Genomic DNA, 23,130 nt, shown 5'->3' with positions numbered 1-23,130 from the left:
AGAGGAACCACCAGACCAAAAATAGTAAATTTGATCATTTGATTATTAATTGAAAACTGGCTTCAGTGAGAGGCTATTTTCAGCAGAGGACTGAAAGTCATCATGACTGATGCTTCATAACTATCTGGATGAGAAAATATCTGGCCAGAAATGGTTCTTCATAGTAAAAGATCATGAAGGTAGTCCTCAGCGGTGTGATCTCTCCACCCCCCAAACTCACCAAAATCCTCCACCGTGTCCTTAAGGGGCCCTATCAGTCTATTTGATTTCTTGTGGGGTTCCTGCACTTGACTTTTGAGGACACAATAAAATTCAAGCTATACTTAAACTGTGATCTTAGAAATACTGAATAAAGGGAGGCAAAAGCTCTGTTCCATCATCATAATCTTCAGAATTTACGTGGGACACAGTCAATTTTTTATTGGCGGGGGACACAGTCAATTTAAAATTTTACTTTCTGGATGGATCATTCACCAAAAAAGTTAATCTATCCCTTTTCAAGGTAGTAAAACATTTGCATTTTCAGTGCATGTATTACTCAGTCTGCTGAACTATTATTTGTGCAAAAGTGAAAGCAACTTCATCCATGACAGTCAAGGAGCAAGAATGAATGAATGAACACCTCCCCCCCCCCCCCCAAGAAAGGAGGCCTTCAGCTCCCTTCCCAAAGGTACGATCGGAATCTATTTTCAACAGAAGGCTTTGCCCTGGCTCCTCCCAGGCTAGGTCCTGGGATGGGGCTGTTTCCCCATCACTACCCTGTGGCAGCTTCCCACCTCACTGGTGCCAGCCAGTGGCTTGCTGGGTGTTCCCAGTGCCCGTGACATTGGCTCATTCATTTGTTGTTGGGTTTTTTTTTTTTTTTAAGACTTTGATTATTTATTTGAGAGAGAGAGAGAGAGAGTGAGAGAGATAGAAGAAAGAGCAGGAGCTGGGAGAAGAGGGAGAAGCAGGCTCCCCACCGAGCAGGGAGCCAGATGTGAGGCTTGATTCCAGGACCCCGAGATCACTGAGCCACCCAGGAGCCCTGTGTTTGTCGTTTTAGTTACCCACAATAAGCACACTTGCTAGTCACCCCTCCGTGGGGTGCTCTGAAACTAAAAAAGGATGACAATAATCTGGAGCCTCCAGTAATTTCCTTCTAATTCGGATCTCATTTATAACTACTTGACGACCATCAGCAGGGAAGGGAAAAGTCAGAACCAACAGAAAAGAAGAATGCTCCAGATGCAGGAAGCTAGAAATGATACAATGCTGAACCTGCTTCTTCATTTCCACCCAACTGCGATATAATTACTCTCTGAGCCACAAGAATGAATATTAAGTAAGAACGGTCATTATTCTCTCTGAGAAAGACTCGTGATGGGCTAACAGCAAGACAGCATCAGACTCACCATCTCTGCGATTAAGACTTGCGAACCCCGGGCCGTGGCTCCTGGACAGCTGCGACGAGCAGCTGAAGGACTCTCGTGGCAATGTGGATGCCAGTGGGACATCACAGCCATCTGTGAGGAAAACCCCAAATTCAGATTAACCTCCTGTTCCAGGCATTCCTGACTTCTTCCCTCCCTCCCTTCCTGCTTCCTTCTTCCTCTCCCTCCTCTCTTCCCTCCTTTCCTTGCTTTTAGTTAACAGGCCAAGAAAATGCTAAAGCCTATGGCAAACATCAGTCTTGATCAGAGGTGTGTTAGTAGGTGGTAAAGAAAATAAAACCCCTGATGGGTAGCATTCGCCATCTTCTGTGGTGTACATACTCCCATTGTGGGAAATTCCCAGCTGTCAGTGTGATGTCACCAGCCATCGCAAGGGTAAGAGGGTCACATATGACACTTCATTATACAGTGTTTCCACCGTGCAGATTAAGAGATTAAAATAACCTCAAGAGCATAGACAAGAGATGCCATGAAAGAGAGTAGGACGTGGTGAATTTACCTTTGTTTTTAACATTATTTACTTAACTATAACTTTATACAAGTTAATCTTTAATAATGACTGTGTTTTAACACCTGGCTTACAAAATTCATGAAAAGTGAACGAATGGCTCTTGCTGGCTGCTAAAAGTTGGTTCCAGCCCACTGCCCCTCAGTGGAGAACTGTTAGAAGAATTTCCTTTAAAATCAGGAAGACTTTAATAGGCATCACAGCTTCTGCTGAAAGCCACTCTCAAAGTCCTATCAGTACCTAAGAGAACATTTAAGAATTAAAAGCAGAGACTTGGGAAAGAAAAAGTATAAAAGCAACCACCATCACTTCCAGGTGATACGACTGCTGAGGCAGAAAGTCCAAAAGTCAGTAAGTGACTGGTTTAATAGCTCAACATCCCAAAACCGATTTCATCTTAAACTCTAGCTGGGGTCTGATGATAACTAGAATAGCAAATAATAACAAAATACACAAAGTATCTAAGAATGAATTTTACAAAGCTGTGCAGAACATTTATGGGGATTATTGTAAAAACTGTACTGAATGACCTTAAAGAAAAACTGAGTAAAATACAGACTCCCATGATCACAGACAGGAAGACGGCATTTTTAAATGCTCAGTCATCCCCAGTTTGAGCTAAAGACTCATTAGAAGTCCAACAAAGGCCCAAGAGGGTTTTTCATAGAAACGGAATTGGGGAACCATGACTCAGCAGTTCATAACATGGGGTACAGACATGATTTAAGGAGCCTGCGAAGACAGAGAAAAACTACATCTTTATTTTCATTAAACCTCCAGCTAAAATTCAGCATTTTCTTAATCATGAGCATAGACAAACCACAGCATCTTCAGTAGTGCCCATGCTTTTTTGTTTGTTTGTTACCATCATAAGTTACAGACAGTCTTATAGCAATCTTCATGGATATCCAGAAGTATCATTTATGTTCCTCCTTACTTCCAAATAATTGTATTTGACCCAGCACTAGATTTTGTTATTTAATGAGCTAATAACAAAGGAGACATTATATTGCAATTTCTGATTTATGGATATCAGCCCTTCACTGTAACTGGCATATATGTGTGTGTATATATATATATATATATATATATATATATATATATATAACACATTTATAACCATTGTTATGAGAAGGGGACACAGACTTCAGGAAAGTCCCAAAGGGGTCTGTGGCACAGCAGGGCCTAGGAAGCCCCCATGATGGGTGTGTGCACAGGCAGCACAAAGTGTTGGCCTATTACTGGGGTATGGTTAGTTCTTCAGAAAATTCCAGAAGAGGGGTATTATCCACAGGTCATGGTCAATGGAGCTAACTTGAGAGTTAGCCTAGAAGTCTCTCAGGGTCTAGCACATTGAGCAGAACAGGCCTGCATTAGTCTCCCTGTATGCAGGGGGTCCCAGGGACCTCACCACTACCTTGAAATTACACAGCAGATTGACAGCAAGAGAGGGCTATTGCCATTAATTGTGTGTCTAGGGAAGCCTGCTCTCTTCCCAGCCCTGGCCCCACACAGTCTCCTTTAGGGTTCTGTCTTGATGCTAGTCCTCTCTGCTCACACTGTTGTCATCTCACCACTGAAGCTAGCATAGATTTTGCAACTGGACTTGGGTGGGACTGGCATTCACCAGCCTTGCCGACTCTTGGGTGTCACTCACTCTTCTCTAAGCCTCAGTTCTCTCCTCAGTTCAATGGGGAATCCTACAACTGGACAGTGATGATATCACACAATTATGCAATGGGGAGCCAACCCCCACAACTGTATAGTGGGCCATTACACAACAATACAACGGAACTCACACAGCAACATGGCAGGGAGTACAATGGGGACTCACACACTGAGAGGACTGCTGAGGGTTGAAAGTATTTGCTTTTATTATTTTCACTCTGCTAAGACAAGTCAACACTTATTAAGTTCCTTCAAAAGATGCTATAAGGACATGTTCCCCATAGAGAGATGTAAAAGGCAGTGTTCAACATTCCAAACCATATTGTCATTTTTTTATTCTTTCTTCAAAGAAGGCATATGAAGCTTCATCTTTTAAAAGAAAAAAAAAGAAGTAATAGCATTTGTGCTGTAATCTTTCTTTGGAAGAACAACTTATAAAATTTATTTTTAAATGACAATTTTTTTATAACCCTAACTTAGAGGCTTCAAAACCAGTTTTCCAATTTACTCCAACAAAGAAGAAGCCAAGGACTTGTGTGGTCAAAAACAAGGTGGTCACATCCTTATAAGGTACCTGGAGAGGAGAGGTTCAGGATTTGGACAGTGTTTCCCAGGCATTCAGCGTGTTTCTAACTGAATTTAATCCATGTAATGTGAAGCCTCCAGAGCCATCCAAAACCTCCATTAACTACTGTTTTCAATCTGAAATGTTTAGGTTTTCTACCAGGATTCCTGAAGCAAAAATTGTCAAGACCCAATTTAATTTTCTTTTTTCATTACAAAACATGTGAATCCCACGAAATGAGTAGCATTCTCAGGAATAATCTGATAAATATTATTTCTGTCAAAAAAAAAAAGATGATTCCTGAAATGTTTCAAAGGTACAAGAATTATGGGGTGCCTGGGTGGCTCAATGGGTTAAAGCCTCTGCCTTTGGCTCGGGTCATGATCCCAGGGTCCTGGAATCGAGCCCCACATCGGGCTCCCTGCTCAGCAGTGAGCCTGCTTCTCCTCCCCCCACGCCTGCCTCTCTGCTTGATTATGATCTCTGTCTGTCAAATAAATAAATAAAATCTTTAAAAAAAAAGGTACAAGAATTATTCACAAAGTGTGGATTTTGACAAGTGAGATGGCAAAACAATTTTAAACAACTACTATTTATCACTTAGAGGGGAAAGCAAGTTGAGTACAAATAATAAGCTTATGAGAGTGTAAACCTGGCGATTCGCAGACCTGTACCCCTGGGGATAAAAATATATGTTTATAAAAAATAAAATTAAAAAAAAATAAGCTTATGAGAATTAACATATGAAAATAGAGAATATTGCAGTTAAGTAAGCTAAAGCAATTTTATTTCCCTTCATAATAACCACCCGTATTGAGAATGAGTCCATGGAATAATCTTAATTTTGAAATGCACTTATCCTTCAGTGGTTCAAATGTACTCCAAGTGAGGTTCTCAGAGAGGCTTAAGAATGCTAAAGGAAAAGTGATGGTCCGTTGTCATGGGTTTTAGAGAAAAAACAAAGACACCACAATTGTTCATGATTTATGTATGACTCAGATCAGAGTGCCAGAGACATCCTTATGTGCATTCTGATATAATAAATCCATATTTATGAAATACCCAAACCTTGTCTCACTAGGTGCACCTATTACAATGCCATTTTAATCAAAAGCCTATTGTACGTCTTACCAGCAGAACAGCCTTAGACTGAGATTATGAAACAATATTCCAGCTTCTGTTTTTTAAAATTATATATATTTTTTCCAGGTGAAATCCTAGAAATTTCGAACTTCCCACAACTGGGGAAAATAGAGCTGACTTAGTCCTTCCACTCTAGCTGAGCTGATCTGGGGGTTTTCTAGGCTCTTGATCTCCTTCTAAAACTACTTAAATTCATGACCTGAGCCGAAGGCAGCGGCTTAACCCACTGAGCCACCCAGGCGCCCTACTTAAATCTACTCTTCCCCACAGACAGAAAAGAAGCCCAGACAGACTCCGTTGGTTAGCCACAGCATGTCTGTAATATATTTGTTCTGGTTTCTTTGACACTTCAAATTCAGTTTGTACTCAATTATGTGTAAGTGGTATCTTTCAAGATGCCTTATCTTCTGGATGAGATTAAAAATTCCTCAACACAGAAAATTCATGTTTGTTTATTTGTTGCTTGTTTTTCATCCTTTAGCATATCACAATGGACTCCAGTCCCTGGAATGGAACAGAGAGTATGACCTAAATTCCCCCTCCATTTCCGGCCCTACTTGCTCCTCCCAGGTGGGCAGCTGGAATCAAGGCCCAGACCCACACAGGGGTGCCCCTTGGCCACTGGACCAGCAAGGACATCTGGACTCAGAAAAGCCTGAAGATATCTGGGAATCTCTCTCCATCAGGAGGAATGAGGCCCAGAGCTAGCCTGCTGCTCCAATATTCCCCGATCTCTGGTGGCCCATCAAGGCCACTGAGAACTTTGTGAACATCTGGGGCCCCCACGCCTCCCCTCCCAAGGTGTGTGCTTACAGAGTCCCAATCCGTACAGGTTCCTATCCATGCTGTCAGCACTTTGGATGGTGGTAGTGACCTTGGCCAGGATTCAGGGGCACTGGCCATTCTCCAACCCTCAGGTACACACACCTGTGCATGTGTGTGTGATGGTAATGTCCCCCTAGAAGCGACAGGACATTCTGTAAGCATCGCATACAGGATGCTCTAGGGACCCATGCCTAATTCTCCAAGCCCATCTCAGCCACCCCCACCCTCACTTACCCCTGAAAATGTGTTGTGTGCTCAGACTGGCCATTACCCATTGTGGGATTACACTTGGCACCAACTGGGCATCTCATGAGTTTGAACAACTGCAAGTTTGAGCTGCTTAGTTTCATGATCCTCAAAGCCCAACCTGTTAGGAGGCCAGCTGAAGGAAAGCAGAGGTGATTTCAGATTTCTTGTCTGTTCCAATAAGTTGTGCATGCCAATAATAGAATATAGTCATATCTCTGTGAGAAGTCAGAAAGGGCAAATTACACCAAGTTCCTGGCTAATTTATTTATCTCACCCATGCAGAGAGTGTTTGCCTACCCATTAGCACAGTCCGAAGTTAAGCACTCTTGTTTTTACTTCTAGGCTGGCTTTCCTATCGTAACCTATGCTGTGAATTATTTCAAAGGTTGGGTTTATGTTCACTGCATTAAATGAGAGCTATTTAATGATTAGCTCTAGATCCAGATGTCTGTAAAATTATTCCTCGGCATAGAAGGATTCACTTTTTTTGTAAGTCAAATGGTAACACTACAAAAACAATTTACCATTAATTTTAGTGGGGTGATATATCAAACTAATACTCATTAATTGCAACTATTATTAAGTATGAATTTGAAATAATTATTGTTCTTATAATTAAAAAATACCTCATGTTCCCTCCAGCTGCGTGAACTCATACTGATAGTGTTCCCTTTTTTAGATCAAAGCACTTGTAAAATGTCTTACGTTATTTTTTAGAAAATTCTAAACTACAAAATAATATATTCCAAATGCTGAATCCAAATGGTAGAGAAGATGTAACTGGGCAAATATTTGTTAATAAAAAGAACTTCCTGACTAATGGTCTGGCTTTGATCTTCCAGAAAATCTGCAATGGAAATTAAAACAATGGGATACCACCATAAGGCCATCAGCATGGCCGACACCTGAAACTGGGCCAACATAAAATGCCGGCACGGACAGAGGGCAGCAGGAACCCTCATCCATTGCTGGTGGGAGTGCAAAATGGTACAGTCTTCTTGGAAGACAACTTGGCAGGTTCTTAGAAAACTAAGTATACTCCCTCCATGCATTCCAACCACTGCACTCCTTCGTATTTACCCAAAGGAGTTGAAAGCTTATGTCCACACAGTAAAACACACATGCTGTTTCTAGCAGCTTTACTCACTGATGGCCGAAGCCTGAAGTCAAAGAAAGTGTCCTTTAGTCAGCGAATAGCTAAAGAAACAGTGGCACAACCAGACAAGGGGATCTTTTCAGCACGAAAGAGAAGTGAGCTATCAGGCCATGAAAAGACATGAAGGAACCTTAAGTGCATTTAGTAAGTGAAAGAAGCCAATTTGAAGAGGCTACACACTTGGAAAAAGCAAAATTATAGAGACAGTAAAAAGATCAGTAGCTGTCAGAGTTTAAGAGGTAGACCGGAATGAATGCAGGGGGGTGGGGGTGGAGCGCCAGGACTCAGGGCAGCTAAGCTACTCTGTAGGGCACTGTCATGGTGGATATAGGTTTTTATACATTTGGCAAGTCCCACAGAGTGTACAACACCCAGAGTGACCCCTCACATAAATCATGAGCTCTGAGTGATAACGGGTTCATCAGTTTGAAGGAAGGAAGCACTGCGGGGTGACTGCTGGTAATGGGGAGGCTGTGCATGTGTGGGGAGAGAGGGAATATGGGAAATCCCTTTACATTGCATAATTTCGCTGAGAACCTAAAATTGCTCCAAAAATAATGCCTCCTAAGAAGCAAAGGCTTTCTTTTTACCAACAACTGAGAATTTACTTAAGAATAAAGGCTGTGATCCAAATAACTTCCCCGGGACAAGACACGAACAGTTCCTCTTTAAACTGATTTTATTCCAGCTCTACGTCAAGAAGACTCTGAAATTTCGCTCTAGTGCTTTGCTGGAAAATTCAAATTTATTCCTTCCTGGTTTTAAAATCATGCAAAACTGTGTGATTTCCCAACCTCAGAGGAACCGCGGCCCTGGGGGAGAACTGTTCTAGGTTTCTCACAGGTTGCCCTCCTTCCGCATGCTAAAGAGCCAAGAATTTGCACCGTTTGAAAGGCAGAATTTTAATGATCTCAATCATTATCCACTAAGGTCCCCAAAGAACTTATATTCAGCAAAAGGCACAGACACCCAATGGTTACTGTGGCTTCAGCATTACAACCGGCACCATTTTTAATGACTCATCCTGCTTCTCATGGAGGATCCAAGGGTCTTATAAAGAACCAATATTTACCTTTATTTCCTCAGCTTCTAGCACACTGCTCAGCACGGGGCAGGCATCTGATAAACGTGCTGAATTCAGCGGGGCCACAAGGTGGAGAGCGACTTTCTGAAATCCATATCTAAGTTCTATCTCATTTCGACAGGTGTTGAGCTCACGCCTCCCAAGCAACCAAGTTCGTCCTGATAGGAAAAGCCTGCAGGCTTCACTTCCGGGCAGCTCCACGGGCCACCTGCTGTCACGGGAGCAGCCGGGCACCCGTGCTGTGTTCTCTGGGTAGCGTTTAAACCAGGACTGGTGAATCAGCAGGTAAGAATCATGACTGCAAGAATCCGGAACCCTCTCCTGCTCCTACTCAGAGGGCCGCACTTGAGAAAGTCAGCTGTGGACTCATGTTGGCATTGATGTGGCCCTACACCTTGAGTTTAAAAAGAATTTAACTAGTCATAGCTCACCAGCTGGAGAACTGCCTTGCTGACCCATAAATCTGAACTATCCATTTCGAGGGACAGAGTCTAATATCCCACGGACTCTACTCACGTTGTTAAAATGGCCACAGAACAATGGAGTGTGCCTGTTTTTAATTGTTTTGTTCACACGTTGTTCACACGCGTTACCAAAATACTGTGATTCTCATTAAATCACGTAGCTTCATTCTATAGATGGTGCTTCTCCGTAAGCTGCTTCATGGAACAACAGCTAATAAATATTTCTTGGGGGAATACATAATTTATTTTGAAACTTTTAGACAAATTTTTTAAGTTTCTCAATTTGCACCACCAAAAATTTGGAAACAAAGTTATTTCATTCCCTTTCTACTATCTGATGGTAAGATGATAGAAAACGATAGGACAAAGTTTGAAAAATTTACAAGGACACATGAAAGGATTTAGATGTTCATTAATATTTTAAGGAATGTTTCTCCTGCAAGTCCACATGATTTTAAGGACTGACAATTTTTAACCAAAAACAGCCAACAACACCTTATCCTATTTGCCATAAATATTATCACCAATAGTTGAATTTTTAGGAAAAGGCTTAGGTGACTTGAACTTATTATCTTGGAAAGAATATTTAGTATTTGGGCATTTTCACTGGAAAGCATTTAAAACAATAAGTACAAAATAACTAGCATATTCCCAAGCTAAAGACTCACTGCTTCATGAGAATGAGAAACAGAATACATGCCACTGCAAAGAAAAATGTATTTTGTGCTTTAAATAATCAACTGGGAAGTTCAAAATCTGGTGTGACCACTGATGAACATCTAGTCACAAGCTCTATCATTTGGATCCACCTGCCTTTTGCTCTCTCTCCTGCTTCCTCCAATCCTGCCCTTCTTCCTTGTCTCCCTCCCTCCCTCCCTTCTTCTTTCCTCTGACAGAGTCAACAAGGACAGTTGTTCAGAAGAGCCTGCAGTTGGTGGCAGCAGGTACAATCAATGCAGCCCAAGCATGAATATTTGTACATGACCCTTCCACAAAATACTGGTTTTCCCCATTTTGTTGGAGGGAGGAAAACACAAGGCAGTAATTTCTTTGTAGAGCTCCAAGAATGTATACAAGATACATAGGGGGGAGGAAAGTTTTTATATTATGGAATTTGATATATTGTGGAATTAGATGATTCTGAAAATTTAAGTACAATCCACACACAGTTAAGTATTTTCTGGAACAGCCCACTGAGGTCCTGGTACATAACAGCATTGCTGTTTAATGTAATGTTTACCTAAAAATTATTTGAATTTAAATAGTAACAGTTCACTGAAAACTTGGGTCTCTGCCCAAAAAAATTTCCATAAAACAATCATTTTGTTTAATGATTCATGTTTATTCAAAACTAGAGACCACTGCTAGTACACAAGTGGAAAATCCAATCATTTTTAGGAAGTGTGTGTGTGTGTGTGTGTGTGTGTGCGCGTGCGCGCACATCAAGCAAATACAAACTTAGAGCACCATTGAATAAAATGGTACTCTTTCCAGTATCTCGTTAGACACATTTACAAAGGTAATATATCTATTTGGTGTTATTTCCAAGGGTGCAACTAAACATTTCTTTTCAAAATTCACCAGAAGAGGGTGGGTTTCTTTCATTCCTCTACTAACCTTTCGAGCCATGCGGAGATACAGCACTCGTGTCAAAGACAAGGGGAAATGCTGAAATGTTCGGCAGCTAGTAGAGATTTAAAACTCACAGCATGTGTCAAAACGCACCATGTATATATACTGCCTTTTCTTTTATAAACCTCTCTATCTGCATCCTCTAGGCATTCTATAAGACCACAGAACTTAAAATTAGTTTATAAAAGATACAAACCTGCTAATCTCAGGGAACTCCAGATTCTAACAGAAAAATGCATGATAAAAATCCAATGTTTTTTTCTGTTTTAAAATATGAGAAATAGCTCAAGATTTCAGACACCCGTAGAAAAATGCCTCTGTAATTTATCAGCAGTAATTGTTGAAACTTAATAACGTCACAAGTATATGAGTAAAGTGCCATGAGCACGAATTAAATTGTGCCACCCAAATCACCCATGGTGCCAACAGCGACACTTAGGATTATCGCTGTAACCCTAACAGCAGTCCATAAGCAAAGGAGATCAGATGAAAACCCACACATTTAAATGATCCCAGTCACCTGCTTTCAAGCATAAACACATTTTCTTTGTTTAATCAAGAATATTCTCAATATCAGATAAGAGAAAAATGAATGAATAAACATACGACCAAATTAAAATATGAAACAGAAAACATTTTTTCCTAAAGAGGAAAAAATTTCACGATGTTGCACAGCATGCAAAATATCTCATTTAATTCATTTTTCGCTGAGTATCCTTCTATTTTTAACCCAATGCTTACTCTCAATTTTTGAACAATGCCTCGAGCAAAATTTTACTTATTTCCCAAAGACCATTAGCAAAAGTTTATTCTCCCTTGTCATTCTCCCTACTCATGACTGTAAATTTCCAATGAAAAAGTTATTTTCCCTCATAACTTGTATTTATTTCTGCTTTTCCTTTTGCTTCTGATCTTACTGTTCCAATGACATCAAACCAGCTCTTGTTTCATTATAGCAAATCAGTTTACACCATTATCTTTGGTGACCCAAACTGGGACCATGTTTCCCTGTTTTTCCCACTTCCACTATCTTCATACAACAATTCCCATTATTGTGTTCCATTTATTTAACTTGGCACAAGAGCTTCTGTAATCGAACATTATTCTTTTTCAGTTTTAGGAAATTTTCTTCTACTTTTAAGCTGATAATTCTTTCAAATTTACTGAAACTGGGTTTGATTTTGGGGTTTTTTTTGTTAAGTAAAAATGTAATATTCTTTATTTTTTAAAGATTTATTTGACAGACAGATCACAAGTAGGCAGAGAGGCAGGCAGAGAGAGGTGGGGAAGCAGGCTCCCTGCTGAGCAGAGAGAGCCCGATGGGGGGCTCAATCCCAGGACCCTGAGAACATGACCCAAGCCAAAGGCAGAGGCTTTAACCCACTGAGCCACCCAGATGCCCCAAAATGTAAATATTCTATATATAGTTGAAAACCTGAATAATATTGTCCAATATATTCTATACCCAAAATATAAAAGCTGGAAATAATTTCTTCAAATCTCTATATCCTTATCACCTCATTACAGTTTATTTTATGTACTTTCTTATTTTTCAAAGCTTTCTTATTTTGAGAAATCCAAAGCTTTCTTATTTTTCTTTCCCTCTCTTCTTGCTTTCTTTTGAATAGTCTGAAATCTGTCCCCCACCTAGTCCATTTTTTAAATTATATTGGCTTGGAAGGTATACTTCCTATTAGTATTCTTCTTGTGGGCCTCCTTAAAATATTATACTACACTCTGGTTTACAATTTAACAAAGCCTACAATCAAACCAAATTTAATTCCCTCCACAAAATAATGCAAGGATCATAAAATGCCTTATGTCTGATCACTCCTTTCCATGTTGGCTTTCCATTGCTCATGTAGACTTGTCTTCTTTCTTTTCATCACACAAACTGCACATTGATGTTGTACATACAGCTTTATTGTTACTCAAATGTCTGATCAGATTTGCACACTAGTTGCTAGATTTTTACGTCACATACTGCCCTCTGTAATCATGTCCCTTCTTGCTAAACTTACCCATCAACATTTCTTTAGTGAAGCTTTGTTGGTCTTTCATACTTTTGGATTTTATTTTTTCTATGCATGTCTTTATCTCACCTTCATTCTTGAACTGTAAAGCAATAGTCTACAATTCCTGGCTGGCAATTATTCCCTTTCACAAACTTAAGAGTTCACGTCCCTGCTTTTATTGTTTGTCATTCATCTCTCAGGACACTTTTACCAGCTTCTCTCTATTCTGGGGTTCAACAGTTCCAACATAAAGTGTAGCTGTGGTTGGTAATATTTTTGTAGTACTAGGGATTTGAAGGTCTTCTGGAATCTAAAAATTGGTGACTTTTCAATTCTGGGAAATTTCTATAGATGGCCTCTATAGATCACCTTTCTATAGAAACACATCTTAAGTGTTTCTTCTTTCCACATCTCCTCCTTCCAGAACTCCTAACTGACACAGAGATCTTGTGCTCTTCTCCCTGCCCCTTGGCCTGGTTTTCATATTTCCTGCCTCCTTGTCTCCCTACGGAACATGCTGGTTCTTTATTCCATGACTGTCTTCTAATTTGCTAAGTCTCTCTCCACCTGTGTCTAATCTGCCATGTCAGCAGCCACTGAATTCTTTACACCAACGATAAAGAATTTCATTTCGGGGCACCTGGGTGGCTCAGTGGGTTAAGCCTCTGCCTTTGGCTCAGGTCATGGTCTCAGGATCCTGGGATCAAACCCCACATCAGGCTCTCTGCTCAGTGGGGAGCCTGCTTCCCCCTCTCTCTCTGCCTGCCTCTCTGCCTACTTGTGATCTCTCTCTCTGTCAAATAAACAAATAAAAAAAATCTTAAAAATATATTTTTTAAAAAAGAGAATTTCATTTCAACACTGTTCTTTTTCAATTCTGCTCAATCATTTTGATCATCCTTATTCTCTCCATTCTCCCCATCATTTATTTCCTTACACCTATACAACAAATTGTACATTCTAAATTGATCTCAGTATCTACATTTATTTTTAGCTGCGCAGTTTCTCATTTCTTCTGATTCTCCCTCGTGATGCTTTGTTTCTTCTATCTGTTTTGTTCTTATTTTTATTGCAGGTATGTGTTTCCTGGACATGGATCCATGAGCCTAGATGACTGCAGGAGCAAAACACATTCAATAGGAAGACAAGACATCAGAAGACAGAAATGGAAACAGGTGTGTGCGCGCGCGCGCGCACGTGTGTGTGTGTGTGTGTGTGTGTGTGAGAGAGAGAGAGAGAGAGAGAGAGAGAGAAAGCCCTGGTGAGAATGTCAGTGCAGTGAGGTATCTGTAGTTCAAGGTCAGTTAAAGAAGGAGATGAAAGCAGTGAGTGAAGAGAAGGGACCTTTCAATAAGTGTGTGTGTGATATAGGAAAATACATGAAAGTTCTACCAGGGAAAGTAAAATCATCTTTAGAAAGATTACTCTGGCAGTAGAATAAACTGGATTAGGAGGAGGTAAACTGGCAACAGGGAAACCATGGAGACAACTATCGCACATCAGTTCCAGAGACATGTGTAAAAATTAACTTTTTAGGGGCACCTGGGTGGCTCAGTGGGTTAAAGCTTCTACCTTCGGCTCAGGTTATGATCCCAGGGTTCTGGGATTGAGCCCCGCATCGGGCTCCCTGCTCAGTGGGGAGCCTGCTTCCTCCTCTCTCTCTGCCTGCCTCTGCCTACTTGTGACCTCTGTCTGTCAAATAAATAAACAAAAATTTAAAAAAAATTAACTTTTTACTAGGCTACCTGCAGAGATTATAGAACACCTGTGAGGATGGTGCAGGGCTTCTGTATACTTTCAAAATAGAGTATTTTCAATATATTAATTTCTTCTTGGTAAATACTTAGCACCATCAGCCAAGCTGTAGGGACAAATAAATGTGATTCTGTTTTCAGGAACTTTAAAATCTAATGAAGGAGGCATACATGTAAGCGACCATCTGCTACATGAAGCAGATAAGAGCCTGAAAGCCAATGCTTTCATCATAGATGTTAAACTAATTACCTAAATGGATGGTGCATTTCGCTTCCTTGTCAGGATGATACAGGCAAAGCACCGGGTCAGGGACTGAATCCCAATCCCTCCCTGGCTCCACCCTGGGTGGGTTAGAAGGCCACCCCCTCCCTGTCACAGTCCCCTGGTAGGAACGGCTGCACAGCCCAGCAGAGACAATACAGAGAGTCAGATCTGGGGATGTGGCTAGAAGTTTCGGGAAGGTAAATCATTGGCCTGTTTACATACTCAACAGCCTGCTGTCTCTCAGAACTACCCCCTCTCCCCTCAAGAAGTCCCTGCTTTCCTGGAGCTCAGAACAAGGGACAAGTAAGTAAGCACGCATCACTCTGAACCGATGAGGGCCGGAATCCAGCCAGAGGGGAGCGTGGGGAGTGTTGTCCCCAGCGGTGTGGCTGGGCAGCCCGACCTTGGCCATGGATCTGCCAGACAGAGCACCGCCAGAGCACCAGGCCCCCGTGGGATGAGGAGGAGAGACCAAGCCTCCGGGCACAGCCTCACCCGCTGGCCCCAGCCCTGCCCGAAATGAAGCAATGGGTGCCCACAGTTCCCCTCCTGGGGTAAGTCCATGTGATGGGGTTTTTTGCCACTTGAAACTGAAAGATGCTTGCCAGGGCCCTGGTCCTGACAGCTGCGTTTCTCACTGGTCTGCACACGAAGTCCAGGGCCAGCCCAAGCCCACACATCAGCCCAGGCGGTCACTCGGCCTCACTGTCCGCGCAGACACGAGGAGAGGATGAGGCTCGTGGAGGCTCTGCGCATGACGGCTGCGAAGCACTCCGTGACCACCCGCACCTTCGGGTTGGCCGCGCCTGCACCGACACGCACACGCGCGGACACGCACACACACCAACATGCACACAAGCACGCACCGACACACGCAAACGCGCCGACATGCACACGTGTGGACACGCACTCGTGCGGACACACACACGCACCGACATGCACACAAGCACCGACACATGCAAACGCGCAGACATGCACATGCGCTGACATGCACATACGTGGACACACACAGACACGCACACGTGCAGACACGCACACGCACCGACACATGCACACACGTGGACACACACACGCCGACACGCACACACACGCACTGACACACGCACATGTGTGGACACGCACACACACACGCACTGACACACGCACATGTGTGGACACGCACACACACCAACATGCAGACATGCTGACACACACACGGGTGGACACACACACACACCGACACAGGCACACGCGTGAACACGCACACCCTCAGACACACACACACGGACATGCACACGCACCGACACGCACACACGGGACACGCTGCCCCCGCCGGGCCGGGCAGCACTCCCACGCCACGCGCTTAGCTTCCCGGGTCTAGCTCTCTGGTTTTCCCGGGGACTTGCAGGCATAAAAATAAGAACTAACTAGAGCCGTGAGTCCTGCAGGCAAGGCCTGATTTAATGTCCCCAGGGAGCAGGTCATGCCCACAGTCATCTGAGCTGGCAACTTAACTGTGGGCTCACAAGCCCCAGAGAAAACGCCCGCGGCATCAGAGCAGCCCAAGCCAGGGTACGAGGGGACGACAGTGACTGAGCAGGGGAGTGCTGGGTCTCAGCGCTTCGGGAGGTCACCAAACCCTCAGCCCCACATGAGGGCCGCCAGCCCCTGCCCCCCAGTGGCCCTGTGAACGCGTGGCCTGGAAATTCCTTCTCCCTGGCAACAATCACTAAATAGGGGACAGAACCCCAAACCATAGATTCTGCGAAAGCCACATCTCAACCCTACTCGGGAAGCCAAAAACTTACAGCTTGTCATAGTCCCTGAAAATAACATGTGCCAAATTTATTCTCTAGTTCAGGAAGCAGACTTCTCCATGTTTCTCTGCATGAGTAACCCAACACCTATACCTAACACCCCTCACAACTATCTAACCCACGGTACTCAACAGTAGTAAAAGACCCCACCCAGATACATGACACCATTTCTTGTCCTACAGCAGTGCGACAGGGCAATAAACCTTCATAGTTACCACTTGTATCTGAAAATAAATCAGTGTAACATGTACCATCCTAGTGTCTAAGCTCTGATCAAACAGGAAATGACCAAGTTGGCCATGCTGCCTTATTCAGAAGAATTAGACAATCGTGTGGGCCTATGGAACAACGCTCGGAGGGATGGTACAAAGGTCATGCTGTCGTCCTCTCTTTCCACAGTATTTACAAGTTGTGTATAATTTTTCTCAATACGTGATAAAAGACATATTTAAAGCATGTCATCCTATGCCATAGAATTCAAACGAGGAATAACAAGTATGTCTGTTTGGATGGCCTAATGCCTCTCAGAAACAGGCTAACATAAATAATTCAGTCTTTATTTTTTTTTTAATATTTTATTTATTTATTTGACAGAGAGAGATCACAAGCAGGCAGAGAGGCAGGCAGAGAGAGAGAGGAGGAAGCAGGCTCTCTGCTGAGCAGAGAGCCCTATGTGGGGCTCGATCCCAGGACCCCGAGATCATGACCTGAGCTGAAGGCAGCGGCTTAACCCACTGAGCCACCCAGGCACCCAATAATTCAGTCTTTAAAAGTTACTCAACACAAACCAGCCCGTGCCTAAAGCAGCAGCACGACAGTGGCCATGGGTGGCCGGGGGAGTGGGATCCTGCAGAAGTCACTCTGAAGCATTTTGTATGTTGAAGCCAAGCCTTCAAGGTTCTAGAGAGTTAGTGGGGAGAGGCCCTTGGCTCTGTTACTTCCAAATTGTTGGAACTATTTTATACATTTTTAGTCAAAGACTAATTTTGATTTAAGGGGGAAAATTCAACTTGAAATTTGCTCAGTTCATTGAAAGGTTTCTGTTAGTGAATAGGTCCTTTATGAAGTATTTTTGAATGATTTGGGTTTTTTTTTTCCCCAAATCAACTTCAAAAAGCAGATTTTCATGACCTCCAGTCCTCTCCCCAAAACCTCCTTCCAGGCTTCGGAGGGTCCCTGATGACGTATCTTCGGGTTATTCTGTCTGTTCTGTGTAGGGGGTCTCCCAGAATTGGAAGAGCTGGTTCTGCTCTTGCCCACCACTCTGTGTTGAGGATCACCACGGACTGTGTGGGTTTTTGGTTTGTTTTCTCCGTGTTCCCAAAAGCATCTTCACCACCTCAGTATTTCTGGGAAGTGCATTCAAACACTATAAATACGGGTCTGTTTACTGGTTTGTCGAAGGCTCTTTCCAGACTGTCTGAACTCCGCTGCTCGCTACAGCACACACCCATCTATTCCCTGCTCATTTTGCCCAACACGCTTCACTGCTGCAGGAGCGGACCCCCCATTCACTGCTCCAGGGGCACCCCTCTGACAGGCTCCCTTCCTGCCCCAGCTGATGAATGCAGAAGACTGGGCTCCCTCCAGACAAACACAGAGCAGGCTACTGAGGCAAAGAGAAGCCAGAACCAATGAAAACCCTGGAAGGAGTTTAGCCCACACTGGTCAAGACGAAATGCTTTGACAGACCATATGGAGCCTCTTACCCTCACGGCCTGCCCAGAGATCGTGTACGCTCAGACAGTAACAAGGATGTCAACAACACTTAGCAAATAATTACAAGAATCCATGTCGGCTGAAAGAACAAGGCTCCTGAAAAACAAAACCCTCGAGAAGAGATACATGACAAATACGTTTACTTAAATGAATGCTCATGGGGCACCCACATGGCACAGTCAGTCGAGCGACCAACTCTTGATTTTGGCTCAGGTCATGATCTCAGGGCCGTGCGATCGAGCCCCGCGTGGGGCTCTGTGTTGAGTGGGGAGTCTGCGTGGGATTCTTTGCTTCTCTCTCTGCCCCTCCCACATGTGTGTCTGCTCACTCTCTCTAAAAAATAAATACATGCTTGTGATTTTATACCTCTTAGTAATTACAGAATTATGTCCAGTTACCAGGTTCCGCAGGTGTAAATTTTATTCCAGATTACCAAGGCTCATCGTGGCACCAGGTTAGGGTGATTTGAAGACTACAAGGGCCTCAATATTATACCAAACTGGGCACATTATTTATATTTTAAAGGGATAATACCGTGTGATCATTTCTATTGCAGGATTATATTCATGAACCTGTGTCAGAGAAGACACAGTATGGCTTCTGCACATAAAGAAGCTGAGGCTCGATGAAGGAAGGGTTCGACTCTGGTGCAAATCTTCCAGCTGAGGTGGCAGCACTACGAGGCCCATGGAGACCATGGTTTGGTTTCCCCTGGCAGCCGTTAAAATGGGCTTGGTCCACACCCCCAGTCATGGTCAGACATCTCTCCTATGTATGTAGGGACTTACTGGGGAAGAGGACAGGTGTCAGTATATGAAAACAAATTCAGATAATCACTCCTAGAACAGAAGTGTGGACCCCACCTGCAGTGGACCAGAAATAGATCTTTCTTTCTTGCAACAAGAAGAGCACTTTGGAAAGGAAGGATTCAGAGGAAGTTTCTAGAGAAAATTACAAGCACTGAGCTTTAACAAAGTGAAAACAAGTCAGTCATACTCACTAAACGGAATCTTGGATCTATAAAAAATGTTATCATTTGTGTCAAATAATCACCATCAAGGACTGAAATTTCTCACATATGCTTGGGTCCTTTTCTGGGGAGATGGAAAGGGGGCAGCAGCTGTCAGCCCTAGCTTATACTTTACTTACATTGGGAAAATAATTCGGATGTGCATTACCTTCCAATTGTGTTGTTCCCAAGTGGGGAGGGGGTACACATGACCCTTCAGAGCGATGCACAATCCGGGAAACTGGTTGACAACAACCAAAATGTTGACGTTTTCATACTCAGATTATATCTCTTCTCCCTCCCAAAGGGTCTTGGAATTCATAAAGGAATCGTGGGCTCACCAGCATAATTCTAAAGCAAAGAGCTATCACCTTCTTCCATTTGTGGCTCTTGGTAGGAAGTAAAGGAGCCAACAACAGCCTACATAGCAACTTCCAGAAAGCAGGGCTCTAACTTGGAATCTATATCCTAACTTCCCTCTTGAGTTATCTAAGAGGACAGATCTGCTTTAGAACACTCTCATCTTGACTCAGGATAGAGAGTTCTAGAAGGCAGACCAGGGAGATGTTCACATTTTTAAAAAATCAGGTCCTAAGCCCTGTTTTGTAGAATGCAGCTTGTTTTATCTTCAAAAAGACAGAGAATACAGAGCAACAAAATAAGCCCACAGTCATGGCTATTTAGAAATACTTTCCCTCCCGTGTATCATCTTCCTGATATAAAATTTCCCACTGATCACAAATGTTCGTACCACACGTGTAATCTCTGAGATGTCAAATCTTTCAAACAAGTCCTGTTCCTTGAAAGGATCTGTTAGGCTGGAACCTTGCCAAGGCTGACCCCTGGCTGGCTGCTTCACTACTGACAACTTGCTCTAAAGAGAGTAACTCTGTCTTTGGGTCTACATGGGCCAAGACTTTTGTCTTTTTTTACTCATATACAACTCTCATTAATTTATAGTTAGTGCTCAAGAATATCTCATGTTTGTTCATTTTAAAGTTCTATCTGAAAGGATTATTTGAGCTTTGAAAACACTAAAACGGGGCGGGGGGGCAAGGAGGATAGCCAACAAAAGACTTCAGCAATATTCATTTCAAGATTTCTTGTTTGTGCCTTAAATCCCACGCTGCCGGCAAACTCCTCTAGAATTTCTCAAATGTTGGGGCAGAACAAAAAAGACCCCTCTACCTTGACTTAGTAATAACGGATTGCAAATATGTGCTGACGTATTTTGCTTGTACACACATTACAACACACACGCCCCAAATATGCAGGAGTTAAAGAAACACTGATTTGGTCAAACTAACAAATCTAGACATGAGATTCATTGACCATTTACTTCTACTGCTACAGATGATGTGGCCAGATGTGATTACTGAGAAATTATCAAAGGCCATCTGTGTGGCCTCTATGAATCTTTAAATCTGCAAAGTCATTTAAACATACTCGATGCATGAAGGTGTCATCTCTGTGGTGATCTGATCAAGGACTTTAACCTGAGTGTCTAAGACATCCTTCCATTGCAAATGTACATGCGCTCTTGAATTTACTGAACTTTTCATAAGAGTACTAAATATACCTAAACACACAGGCTGAAAAGCACAGACTAGCATCAACACCTGGAGAGTCAGCCCGAGACCCAGAGGGGCTGAGCCTGGACACCCAGCTCGTCTCTGACCCAAGTGTCTGCATGGATATTCAGACACAGAACATCCCAGAGCACAGGATTCCGAAGAAGGATGTTCAATATGAAAGAGCCTGATACCTTTGTGGGTTTCAGGGAGTAAAACACTAAGTGAAAATAAATACCACAACAACCGATCTTGCCAATACGCTGTAATCAGCACCACGGAGATGAGAAAGTCAACACGGCACTCTGCTCTCCCTCACAGGAAGGATTTTTGAAGCATCTTTTCCTTTAAGTAGGAGTAACCTCCAGTGACTTTTTAATGGTACCTCAGAGTAGGACGTGAATCATCCTACAATTTACTAATATCAATGAATCGTTAGTAGTGGTCGTTTTTAATTTCTTAGCAAAATGACAAGAGCTCTATTGCAGGATCTGAGGATCTGATTTTACCTAAATTCCCCCACTTTAATTCAGAGCAGTTGTCGTACCAAGCTAAATTAAAATTGTGTCTGAAACACAGGGCAGTATTTGCTAAAAAGAGATTAAGGCTCATTTTGAGGAGTGACTCATACCCGATATGGCATTAAATGAGCTAATACTAGCTGATGATACCACAAAATCATCATGGCCCTCCGGCATCCACGGATGAAGGAGTGGGACAGTGACTTCAGGTGCAAAGCTTTTTCACTTTAGCCAACTTCCCGGTGAGGGGAGAGTCCGGCCGCCTTGCAAGGGCTGAATCTGGACACCCCCAGCAAGGTTAGTTTCTGAAGGAGCCTGCTAACCCTTTCTTGAAACGCACACCAGCTTGACCTACACCTGATCTGTTATTTTATTTTATTTTACTTTATATATTTATTTTATTACTTATTTTATTTATTTTATTTTATTTTATTTTTCTTGAAAGGAATAGGGGCCAGGAGAGAAGACGAGAGGGACTTTCTTAAAACCCTTTAAGGGGAGAAAAGCCTCGGATGGCGATTTCAGTCTGAGCAAGTCTTCCAACTTTGCCTGACGTTCAGAGTGAAATCCCCGGAGGACCGAGCCTCTGGACATGCAGCGCCGTCTTTGGACGGGATAACCCCGAGCTCTCCCGGAGCCGCAGGCTCTGGCCTCGACGAGCTCTGCACCCATCACCGCGTGGAGCCGGACCTGATGCGAGCCCGGAGGGCAAGCTGCGCTCCCGGGGGCGCGAGGGGTCCGGCCTCCCCGAGCTGCGGGGTCGGTCCGGGGCGGGCTGCGGGCTCCAGGGCGCGGACTCCGCAGGGCGCGCACTGCAGACGCGCTAATGCAGGACCCGCCGCGCGCAGACCCGGCTCCCGCAGCCCTCACCTCTGGCGCCCGAGGGACACGGCCCCGCCGACCTGGCCCCCCTCGGGCGCCAGCCCCCTGCCTGTTCTCGAGTGGACCCTGGGCTCCACCAGAACTCGGGCTGTCCCCGAAAGACTCCGCTCCCGGCAGGGACACCGCAAATACCCGGTTAGCTGTGCTTGCGACTTGGCGGGAGTGAAAAGCCCGGCGAGCCCCGCTGCGGGCGCTGGGACGCAGCGCGCTGCCTCGGGACGCCCCTTTCCCGCACCCCGCAGCGGTGCCTCTGCAAACCCGCGCGCTCAGGAGAGCACGAATCCCAAGAGCCTGGCAAGTTCCCGGAGGACGGGCGTACTCACGAGCTTCCCCCGCCGCCGCGGGGCTCCAGGGCCGCGCCGCCCAGACAAAGAGCATCCCGAGGAAGGCCGCCGCGCCCGGCTCCATTGGCCCCGCGCCCTGCGCCCGAGGCGTCCCGCGGCTCCCGCCAGGCCCGCCCACAAGCTCCCAGCCGGAGTGGCGCCGCCCGCTCCGTGGGCTCTTCCTGCCCGCGCGCTCTGCTCGCCCGCGCGCTCTGCCGGCCAGCGCGCTCTGCCGGCCTGAGCGCTCCGCTGGCCCGCAGCTCCACCTGCGGCCACACCCACCCCCGCCCGCCCTGCGCCCACGCTGCGGCCCCGCACCGCCCCGGGCGCCCCTGGCGGCGGCGGGTGGAAGTGCGCGCGGACCCCGGCCTGCCTGACGCCCGCGCTGCGCTGGGGACCCTGGGGCCCCCAGCCGCCAGTCCAGCTCGCTCATGCGAGGGGCTCCCGCTCACCGCGCGGCCTCGCCTGGCCCGCCGCAGTCCAAGGAGCGTCCACCCCGGCGGCAGGGAAGGGTCTCCTGCGGCTTGGGGGTGGGTGCGCGCGTGTGG

At 44.5% G+C, this 23,130-nt stretch overlaps 1 protein-coding gene across 1 annotated transcript in view; it reads right to left on the bottom strand.

Moving 5' to 3' along the window:
• Positions 1-22,762, bottom strand: part of LOC125084687 (contactin-associated protein-like 3) — a 158,984-nt gene extending 136,222 nt beyond the window's left edge. The window contains exons 1-2 of the mRNA XM_047702357.1: positions 22,583-22,762; positions 1,395-1,505 (exon numbers count right to left, since the gene is read on the bottom strand). Of these exons, the coding sequence (XP_047558313.1) occupies positions 1,395-1,505; positions 22,583-22,667 (196 nt within the window). The 5' untranslated portion in view covers positions 22,668-22,762. The remainder of the gene's footprint in view (positions 1-1,394; positions 1,506-22,582) is intronic.
• Between the last annotated feature and the right edge of the window lie 368 nt (positions 22,763-23,130).

The sequence above is a fragment of the Lutra lutra genome, chromosome 14, assembly GCF_902655055.1.
Source record: "Lutra lutra chromosome 14, mLutLut1.2, whole genome shotgun sequence".
In the NCBI taxonomy this organism is placed as follows: Eukaryota; Metazoa; Chordata; class Mammalia; order Carnivora; family Mustelidae; genus Lutra; species Lutra lutra.
Note: the sequence above shows the minus strand (reverse complement) of the source record. Positions and strands in the feature narration are given on the sequence as shown.